Source organism: Microtus oregoni, unplaced genomic scaffold, assembly GCF_018167655.1.
Source record: "Microtus oregoni isolate MIOR12 unplaced genomic scaffold, Mior012 000028F_ref0000031, whole genome shotgun sequence".
NCBI classification, from domain to species: Eukaryota; Metazoa; Chordata; class Mammalia; order Rodentia; family Cricetidae; genus Microtus; species Microtus oregoni.
This window is the reverse complement of record NW_024543087.1, coordinates 17,374,964-17,385,711: the sequence shown is the minus strand read 5'-3', so window position 1 is coordinate 17,385,711 and position 10,748 is coordinate 17,374,964. Positions and strand designations below refer to the sequence as shown.

General features: G+C 52.8%; 1 protein-coding gene across 1 annotated transcript; it reads left to right on the top strand.

The window, feature by feature from the left end:
- Window positions 1–64: 64 nt before the first annotated feature.
- Window positions 65–9,879, top strand: Rrp9 (ribosomal RNA processing 9, U3 small nucleolar RNA binding protein). Its single transcript, XM_041677288.1, has 15 exons — window positions 65–225; window positions 473–555; window positions 4,314–4,423; window positions 4,771–4,838; window positions 4,922–4,963; window positions 5,235–5,361; window positions 6,248–6,372; window positions 6,458–6,550; window positions 7,007–7,107; window positions 7,193–7,327; window positions 7,411–7,473; window positions 7,639–7,784; window positions 7,866–7,945; window positions 8,554–8,627; window positions 8,856–9,879. Exons 1-15 carry the CDS (start codon window positions 133–135, stop codon window positions 8,947–8,949), a joined length of 1,434 nt encoding a protein of 477 aa, XP_041533222.1. The 5' UTR covers window positions 65–132; the 3' UTR covers window positions 8,950–9,879.
- Window positions 9,880–10,748: the final 869 nt, after the last annotated feature.

Here is a 10,748-nt window from a genome sequence, read left to right as displayed (position 1 = left end):
CCTGGAAGGTCCAATGGAGCTGCGGGAGGCGGGGCCAGCCGCGCCGTAGGAGCCTATCAGGGCTCCGGGTCTTGCCATGCGGCCAGGGTTTAGCTGCCATGTGAGTTCTCCCGCAGCCGCAGCAGCACCCTGATGATCATGTCCACTGCCGTGGCAACTCGTAAGCGGGCAAAGCCGGCCCCCGGACCCGGGGCCGCTGCGGGGGCCGGCAAGCGGCGGCGAAAGGTGAGCATGGCGTTTCCTCGGGCACGACCGGTCTCGCTACTGCGACAGCCATCGTTCCATCCCAGGGCACTCATCGGGGCTCATACCTTCGCCCAGGGCCCCATCCCTTCGCTCAGGGTCCCATCTAGATGCAGCCCCAACCTCTTTCTTCTACCCACCGAATCCTGGAAGGCCTTCCGTTTGGCCAGGGCCAAGAGCCGCTGCCTTTCTCAGGCTCTTGAGCAAGAAAGGATCGTATTATTTCCAGGTCGACTCTGCTGGGGACAGAGGCAAATCCAAGGGTGGCGGCAAGATGAATGAAGAAATTTCCAGTGATTCTGAGACTGAGAGGTGAGCATTTTTTTTTTCCCCACCGAGGGGAAGGGTAAACTGAGGCTCACGGTGAATGGACGACTCAGTGAGACTAGTAATAGAGCTGGAGAACTCAGGATTGCCGTTGGCTCACACAGATCGTGGGTCTTTGCTCGGGTGTCTGGCTGTGAGATGTCTTTTATCTCTGTGTGACTATGGGGAGGGCCCTGGATCCTTGTGGGAGACCCTGAGACCTTTTTTTGTCTCATGGAGAGGACGCAGGCACAAGACTGGATTGAGAGGCAAGGGGAGAAGGCTGCAGGGCACACCTGCAGCTTCATTCCATTTTCCCGCAGTGTCACAGTTACTGATGTCTTGGACTCCTTTCTGAGATGAAGTCTGCTGTATTGCCAAGGTTGTCTTGGCCTCCTGGGCTCAAATGATCTGACAGCTTTTGCTTCCTAGTTAAAAACGCAGTGTTTATTGACACATATCTAGCCTTCCCTTGATTCTAACATTAGGGACTGGTTTTAGTGTTGGGGACACAGATGGGCAGCAAGAGGAGAGAGGTGTTGTAGGGAGGCGTGGATCTTGCAGGTATGTGTTCTGAGGAGTGAAGGAGCTTTTTAAAATAGGTGCCTGGCAGTGGTGGTGCACGCCTTTAATCCCAGCACTCAGGAGGCAGAGGCAGGCAGATCTTTGTGAGTTTGAAGCCAGCCTGGTCTACAGAGTTAGTTCCAGGATAGCCAGGGAAGATGCATAGAGAAACCGTGTCTAAAAAAAAACAACAACAAAAATCCCTAAAAAACAAACAAACAACCCCCCCCCCCCAAAAAAAAACAGGCTTAGAGAGATGAGGAGGAGTGTCTTGGAGTGGTAGGGAAGGCATTCAGGAGTCAGAGACAAGTTTGGGGTGTAAGTTTGCCAGGGTGGAAGGTAGAAAAGATAAAAGGGCCAGGCAGTGGTGATCCCAGCACTTGTGAGGCAGAGGTAGGCAGATCTCTGTGAGTCTGAGGCCGGTCTGGTCTACAAGAGCTAGTTCCAGGACAGGCTGCAAAGCTACAGAGAAACCCTGTCTTGAAAAACAAAAACAAAAAACAACCAAACAACCAAACAAAAAAGATAAAAGGGCAGGTGGTAGGGTCATATACAATTCAGAGAGGGGTTCGGACACTTCCCAGTCTCAGTAGGTGATGGGGGTGGCTTTATGGTTTCAAAGGGCTGGGACAGGGTGTCATCCCCAGGGGTGGAGGTACTCAGTCCAGGAAATCCTGACATCATTTTCATCAACTGAACTTAGCTGTTCTGTGTCCCCGTCTTCCCCCACCAGGGTTTCTCTGTGTAGCAGCTGTCCTGGAACTCTCCCTGTATACCAGACTGGCCTTCAACTCATAGATTCACCTGTTTCTGCCTCCTGAGTGCTAGGGTTACCAGCCTGGCTAGCAATTCTGCTTCTAAAAGTCAATGTCTGTTGCCTTAACTCACACATAGAAACAGTCTCTTTTGATATAAGGTTTTTCCATATAGCTCTCCTGGAACTAGCTATATAGATCAGGATGGCCTCAAACTCAAGGACATCCACCTGCTTCTGCCTCCAGGACCTGTGCTATTTTAAGTTTGTTTTTATTTATATGCATATATGTGTACATGCATGAGTTTGTATGCACTACTTGAGTGCAGGTGCTCCAGGAGGACTGAGGGCATTCGATCCCCTGGAACTGCAGTGACAGGTGTTTGGGCACACCAGTGTGGGTGCTGGGGATTGAACCCAGGTTCTCTGCAAGAACAGCAAGAGCTCTTAACTGATGGCCATCTTCCCAGCCCACTTAAGTATTTTACAAAGTTGTATAACAAAGTGCATTAACTATAGAAGCACCTCTCAGTTTTTTTTCTGTTGATCCTCTATCATGGACAAAAATAAAGAGGAATGTATAACACATAAAATTCAGGTCTGAAATATCTTTTCTTACAAAAGCTACTTTTTAGCAAAAAATGATGCCGGATGTGGTGGCACATGCCTTTAATCCCAGCACTCTGGAGGCAGAGGCAGGCGGATCTCTGAGTTAAAGGCCAGCGTGATCCACAGAGCAAATTCTAGGATAGCCAGGGCTACATGGAGAAACCACCTCTGGGAAAATATAGAAGAAAGAAAAAGCAGAATTGCTAAATCCAGTTTATAAGTTTTGGCATTCTGCTGAGCCTGTCTCCTCTACTTTCCTGTTAGTAACCCTTAAATAACTGACTAGTTGGTTTGGGTAAACGCTGTATAGTCAGAACTCTGGGCTGTGCCCCGGCTTTGACCTTCCTGAGAGGTGTCTCAGTTTTGAGGCGGGTGCTTACTGTGTAGCCCTGGCAGGCCTGAAACTTGCTCTGTAGACCAGGCTGGACTCAGATTCAGAGATCTGCCTGCCTCTGCCTCCCAAGTGCTGGGATAAAACAGAGGTCGGGTCAAGGGAGGGATGGGGAGGAGAGAGGGGAATCTGTGGCTGGATGTAAAATATACAGGTAAATAATTTATTAAAAAATTTCATTAAAAATAGCTAGATTAAGACAAAAAAAAGGCATACCCCACCACAATGGGCTTCCTGACAGGTTGTAAGATCCCTTCTGATGGAAGTCCTGGGCAAGATCTTGATTGGGTGCTGGGAAATAGAGCAGCAAACAGGCTTGATGTCTTGTGACCAGAAGGACCACAAGCCCTACACTTCCTGCTTATGAGTTCTCAACACTTTCCTCCAGCTCCCAGGAGGAGATCGAAACCTTTGAGTGAAGGGAGCGTCCTCAGCTGGCCTAGGGACTGGGGCTTGGAAGGGACAGTAAGAAACTCACCAGTACAGGGCTAAGTCAGTACTACTTAGGATTCACTTGGAACCTAGTCCTCGGGGTCCAAGGAGGATGCTGGGGCAGCGAGCCTAGCCCAGCATGTCTGTCTCTTGGGTTCTGCTAAAACTTGCTGCCCTGTTTCTTAGAGCAGTTGTCACCCTGGCATTGCCTTTTCTGTTCTGCGTGTTGTATCTCCTGTTTATAGTACCTTGTTCTGCGTGTTGTATCTCCTGTTTGTAGTACCTTGTTCTGTGTGTTGCATCTCCTGTTTCTAGTACCTTGTGCTTTTCTCTAGTTTTTGAAGCTCAGGAGGAAAGGATCAGTTCTTTGTCACTCTGTATGTCTGACAATCCTCAGCAGGGAGTTTGAGATAGTCTTACTCTGGCTTGGGCTGACCTTGAGTCTTACCTTGCAAATTCTAGGATTTTAGGTATGCCACTGTCCCTGGCTTGATAATGTGGTTTTTTTTTTGGATGGTTATTGAACTCAGGACCTTTATTAGGCTAAGTCCATGGTCTATCACTGAGCCATACCCATTGTGGTATCCTTATTTGTCACTGTTTTGTCTAGGCACCTCCTCTTCCTCCTCTTCCTCCTCCTCTTTGTTCTCTCCCCCTCTTCTCCCCCCACCCCACCCCATACTGGCTGTTTATTCCAGGACCTCAAGCGTGTTTGTCTTCCTTTGCCACTGAGCTAAGTCTGCAGGCCTGCCATTGTTATTTCTGATCTGTTGTATACAACCTGGTTTCTCTTAGAAGCTTATGGAACCTTCTTTTTCCCATATTGTTGAGCTTTTATAATCATTTCCTGGTGTTGGGAGGAGGTGGCCATTTTCACATTATGCTGGATGACCCTGAGTGCGATCTTCAGTCGGACAAGTCTCAAGTCACATCTGTTTTCTGCACGTGTCTTTGGCCTGGGGTTGGCCAGATGTGTGGGGTCAGCCCCTTAGACCCAGTCCCTTCTTTCCATAGTTTGGCTCCAAGGAAAACAGAGGAAGAGGAGGAGGAGGAGCTAGAGGAGACTGCGCAGGAGAAGAAGCTACGTTTGGCCAAACTCTACCTTGAGCAGCTTAGGCAGCAAGGTGAGCTGGGGGAACTAGATGAAGGCTGGGGTCTCTGCCAGAACCTACCTGCTGTCCCTGTTGTAGCCCCTTCCATCTGATGGGCCACTCATAGGTTTCCCCTGTTTGCCAGTGCTGCTGATCTTAACCACCTTGTAGAGGGTGTCTAGGATCTCTAATGGGCCAGTATTCCCCGGGACAGACTAGGCTTGAGGGGAGCTAAGCCCAGTGTGATAAAGTCAGGAAGGGACTGTCTAGTTTTCCCTAGAAAGTGCTAAAAGTGTCCCGGGGTAGAGGGCTAGGCATGGGATGGGAGGAGGGAAGGGCACCTCAGCCTTGGGTTATGTGGACTGGTCTGTCCTGCACAGAGGAGGAGAAGGCTGAAGCTCGTGAATTTGAGGAGGATCAGGTGGCAGGACGCTTAAAAGAAGACGTGGTGAGTGTGGAGGGCGGCAGTGAGTGTGGAGGGAGACGGGGCCTCCTTCTAGTTCCTCATTCCTCTTTCTTCTCTCTTTGCAGCTCGAGCAGAGAGGCAGGTTACAGAAGTCGGTGGCAAAGGAGGTGAGTGGGCAGGGCACCTTGGTGTAAGGTTAGAGTCAGTGCACTCACCTGGGTTGACAAGCAGACGGCTTAGTGCCCCTCAGGCTGTTGGAGTCTTTTTGTGGAATACAGTGGTAGATACTTGGGCAGATATGGCTAGGTAATGAAAGGTCTTATTCTCATGACCTTGGGTCCTGTTTTCCTTCTGGCTAGGGTGGGTGGGTAAGAATAGTTATGGATGGGGAGTGTCATCATGGTTCCAACTATATTGACCTGGTCCCTGTCTGCCCAGATCCAGGCCCCGGCTCCCACCGACATTCGAGTTTTACGGGGCCACCAGCTCTCCATCACGTGCTTGGTTATCACTCCTGATGACCTGGCCATCTTCTCCGCCGCCAAAGACTGCACCATCATTAAGTGTGAGTGAGACCTGGAGGGCCTGTGTCTGGTGCGGAGCCCTGGTCATGGAAGCTACCTAGGAGGAGCTTTGTGAGTGACCATGGAAGCTTCCAACCAGTGGTAGGGCCTCTGAGCTCCGTGGAGCAAAGACAGGATGAGGATAGTGCTGGGGAGTCGGCCAGCGTTGTGCTGGATGGACACTGAATGGAATCTTCTAGTTGGTCAGGTCCCATCCTTCAGTTTTCTACACACGTCAAGGATGGGGACTGAGGCCTCAGCTGGGCAGCTGGGCTGGGAGGTGTTTGAGGCTCTACACTGACCGATGCAGTCCTTGGTCCTTCTAGATTCTTAGCCCTCCACACCTGAGCCTAGGCCTCACCTCCCACCTTCATCCGAGGAAGGAGTCATGCCAGCAGTCCCAATGCACTTCTCTCTCTACCTCCTCTCTCTCTCTCTCTCTCTCTCTCTCTCTCTCATTCCCTCCCTCCTTTATCTTTTTAATGCTGTTTATTTTGTGTATGGGGTGTGCACCTATGCCACAACCCACGTGTTGAGATGTCAGGACAACATGTGATAGTCGAGTAGGTTCTGGGGACTGAATTGAAGTTCGTACACATGGCAAGTGGTCCCCACTGAGCATACCTCCAATCTCCAAGGCACTTTTAAATTCTTCTCCCTCCTTTGGGGGGTCATGGCTGCCATTGGGGACTATTGCTTCCATTTGGCAGATGAGACCAAAGTGATTTGTGCAGACGCTCACAGCAGCTGAACTGGGTCCCCTGACCCAAGTACAGGGCTCCCTTCATGACACTTGTCCATGCAGCTCTTTCATGGTGGGGGAAGGCGTGGTTGGCTAAGCCAGTGGTGTCCCCCTTCCCAGTAATCTCTTTCCTCTCTTGGTGGCAGGGAGTGTAGAGACTGGGCGGAAACTGCATGTAATTCCTCGAGCCAAGAAGGGTACCCAGGGGCAGCCTTCAGGCCACAGCAGCCACATCCTCTGCATGGCCATCTCCTCTGATGGCAAGTACCTTGTAAGACTGGGCTGGCCCTGTAGGCAGGTGGGCGGTTTGGCTGTGCAGTGTGTGTGCTTGTGGCTATTAATCTTCATTCCCACAGGCCTCTGGTGACCGAAGCAAACTCATTCTAATTTGGGAGGCCCAGAGCTGCCAGCACCTGTACACCTTCACGGGACACCGGGATGCTGTGTCGGTGAGGCTCTGGGTATTTAGTGGATGGTGCTGGGCCCCAGCTCATCTTCTGGGGACCTCCTCTCTGGGTAGTGAGTGCTGTGTAAGGGACCTAAATGTGCTGAAGACACTGGGAGGGATGGAGGGAGATCAGGTCCGGCTGATACAGGGGCAAGGAGGGCCTGAGGGTGGGGATCCAGCTGTTTGAGAGAACATATGTGTGCTAAAGACACTGGGAGGGATGGAGGGAGATCCGGTCCAGCTGATACCGGAGCCAGGAGAGCCTGAGGGGGGTCCAGCTATTTGAGTACAGGCAAGCCCGTTCCTGACTCCACATGGGGTCTCATGTTTTATCTTGAGTGCTCTGTGGGAGGAGGCTTCCTGTGTCACGTGACTTGCTTTAGGAGAGCCTCTCTGGACCTGTCTTCTGTTTCCTCTGCTTTGTCCTGACCCTGCTGCCCCTCCCCATCGGCTCTAGGGACTGGCTTTCCGAAGAGGTACCCACCAGCTCTACAGCACTTCCCACGACCGCTCAGTGAAGGTGTGGAACGCAGCCGAGAACTCCTATGTGGAGACCCTGTGAGTGCGCTCGGGCAGATAGCATGTGAATGCCGGTTCACGTGTACCTCTAAGTTCACATGTGACACTCTCTTCTTCCCTCCAGCTTTGGGCACCAGGATGCTGTGGCCGCATTGGATGCCCTGAGCCGAGAGTGCTGTGTGACAGCCGGGGGCCGGGATGGGACTGTGCGTGTGTGGAAGATCCCAGAGGAATCCCAGCTTGTCTTCTATGGCCACCAGTAAGGCAGTCTGCTGTGGCGTGCCGGGACTCTATGGGCTGGTGAGAGCGCTGGACCTTGTCCCTCACACTCTGTCTCTCTAGGGGCTCCATTGACTGTATCCATCTGATCAATGAGGAGCACATGGTGTCCGGTGCAGATGATGGGTAAGAGTTATCCCTCTGATGTGACTGACCACTGCTGCTATGACCATTCCCGCCTGTCAGGGCCAGTGACCCTATCCATATTCCTCAGCTGGCCTGTGTGCTTGGTCCTCCCTGCTGTTTGCCTCTGTCCTGCTCTTGCCCTCAGACTCTCTTCCCTACCCACAGCTCCGTGGCCTTGTGGGGCCTCTCCAAGAAACGGCCACTTGCCCTCCAGCGGGAAGCTCATGGACTGCATGGGGAGCCAGGCCTGGAGCAGCCCTACTGGGTGTCATCGGTGGCGGCCCTGCTTAATACAGACCTTGTGGCCACAGGTGGGTGCTCTGTGAAGGGGGGAAGAGGGGCATAAGGTGACTTGGTATAGAGGTTTGCTCATTGACCCTCTGTCTTCCAAGGCTCCCACAATGCCTGTGTGCGGCTTTGGCAGTGTGGAGAGGGCTTCCGACAGCTTGACCCTCTTTGTGACATCCCCCTGGTAAGTGGTAAATGCATAAGCCTGTCTTTGCCAGACTCTGGGGGCCCCTGAAATGAGCTCTTTCTGCTCTTCCCACAAGCAGGGCCACTTACTGTCTCAGGTTCTGGCAGGGACTCCCTCTTTCCTCCTGCTCTGTCCCCCTGCCTCTCCACCCTGTGCTGTTCTGGCTTCAATATACAGGGTTGAGAGTTGCATGGCCAGAGGGTGGAGGCCTGCACTGGGGTTAGCTCTGCCTCGCTGGTACTGGCTTGAGACCAGGTGGGGGTGTATGGAATTGATTATCCACATTGGGGTGACCTGTGGGGTTGTGGCAGGATATGTCAGGGACAGCTTGAGTTGGGATGGCTGTTCTGGGGTTTCTCCTACCCCACTGCCAGGTGCCAGGCCCTAGGCAGCTCTTGACACACTTGATGGGCACTGCCTCCTGAATCCATCCCCTGCTATGCTGGCTCTATTTCCCCTGGCTCAGATTGGGAGGCTAAGGCTTCAGGGAGAAAGGACTGATCCGCCTGGCCAGAGACAGCAGGCAGCAGGTTTTCACCAGGCTCTTGATTGATGTTGGCAGATGTGGTGAGGACAGTTCTGATGTCTTTCTGTGTTCCCCTCAGGTTGGTTTTATCAATAGCCTCAAGTTCTCCAGTGCTGGGGACTTCTTGGTGGCTGGAGTGGGCCAGGAGCACAGGTGTGTGATGGGGGCGGGGCTGAGGGCAGGGTGATGGGGGCGGGGCTGAGGGCAGGGTGATGGGGGCGGGGCTGGGGGCGGGGCTGAGGGCAGGGTGATGGGGGCGGGGCTGAGGGCAGGGTGATGGGAGGTGGGGCTGAGGGCAAGGTGGCACTGTCTGGATGGGACTAGGAGGGGGTTGGAGTGTGGGTGTGGGTCTGCCTCAGCTGGCGCTCTCATTCCTCACAGGCTTGGCCGGTGGTGGAGGATCAAAGAGGCTCGGAATTCAGTCTGCATCATCCCTCTGCGCAGAGTCCCTGCGGCCCCTGTTGCTGGCTCCTGACACTCGTTCTTATTTAAGTGCTTTCTAGACCCTGCCCCCCTTTTTGTATTAAAAAGGTCCTATTTTAGACCTTGTTCCTCTGGTTCCTGGGAGGGTAAGCAGCAGGGGTGTGTGTGTGACAGGGACCAGGAGCTGGCAGAGACCCGAGGAAGGGCAAGCTGTCAGCTGAAGGCCTTTGATTGTTTTCAGAGGACTGTGGGTGGGAACCTCTGCTGGCTCTTGCATGACCTCGTCAGCCAGCTGCTTTCAGAGTCTGCTCACCCATCAGCCAAGAAGCTCTGGCTTTCAGTTCTGTACACAAACTCTAACTGGGGTCTGAGGATTAAATGGGATAGCAGGGCCACACGTCAGGCTGACCCTACTTCCCTACCCTCAGGAAGCTGGAAGGGATAGACGGCCCCCGAAGTGGGAGTCTGCCATGCTTGGGGACAAGGTCAGCACTGGGGAAGAGATCTTGGATCTGATAGCAAGAGCCAGGCAGGGACCCGCTGGAGAGGCATTAGAGGAATACTTGCTTCTGCATGTTGGGTGGCTCACTCCTGTCGTAGGGGTGCAGCAGTAGAGGGGAGGAGAGACTGGGGAGATAGAGGAGTAGGGCAGATGGTAGGTCCCTCCAAGACTTTTTTGAGGAGTGACATTGAGGTGTAAAAAGTGATGGAGAGGACTCTGCTCCACCCCCACTCCAGGATAGCTTGTGCAGGAGCGGAATGCTGGCTCAGAGAGGGTTGAGAGCTAAGTGACCCATTCTGGGTCCCATTAAAAAGGTAACCAGGCTGATGGACGGCTCAGTGGGTGGAGGCACTTGCTGCCAAGCCTGATGACCTGAGCTCTGTCCTCAGAAGAACCCAGATGGTGGGAGGAGAGAACTGAACCCCAAAAGTTGTCCTCCGACTTTCACACACACGGCACAGCACATGCCATCTCGATAAATACAATAAACAACAGAAAACAACCACCTAGCAGCTGCAGGAGGAGGGGGAGGAGTGCTGGAAGGTGAAGAGGGGGGCCGGGAAGCTGAAGTCACAGGTAGGGTGATGGGAGAGGTGAGGGAATGGCAACAGCTGTGACTGAAGTAGGGGCTTGCGGACAACTCATGGATCTTGCTGATGGATGGTTGGGGGATGTGATTTATTTTTTATTTAGTTAAAAATATGGGCAAATAGAGTAGCCAGAGCATAGTGTGCCGCAGAAGACGATAGGTAGCTAACAGGATCGCAGGTCAGATGGGAGCGGGTCCCAGGAGCAGCCAGCCTATGCTTGCTTGGGAGACTGAGGGAGGAAGAAATAAGAAAAAGTGCGTGTGTAGGTCTGCGTTTGGGCGGGCCTCTCGGCGGCACAGCTGAAGTGCTGCCTGTGGGTTTGTGTAGGCTTCACCACTGGCTGTGTTACTAAAACATGGTCTTAGCAGGGCGGTGGTGGCGCACGCCTTTAATCCCAGCACTCTGGAGGCAGAGGCTGGTGGATCTCTGAGTTCAAGGCCAGCCTGGACTAATTCCAGGACAGGAACCCCCAAAAAAAAAAAAAGCTACGGAGAAACTCTGTCTCAAAAAAATCCAATAAGTAAATAAATAAAAACACGATCTTTCCCAGAACACCTACTCCCTGCCTCTACCTGCCGCTGCCAAACCTCCAGGCCTCTGACGGTGGTGAGGGGCTTCTCCAATGCCCGCAAACCCAACCTTGAGGATTCTCTATGGGAGAACATGGTTTCCTTCCTGTAATCAAGCTGCAAAGATGTAGGCATCAAAGTTGGAGCCTCATCAACAGTTCCAGGAAACAAATTACAGAGTCCTAGAACT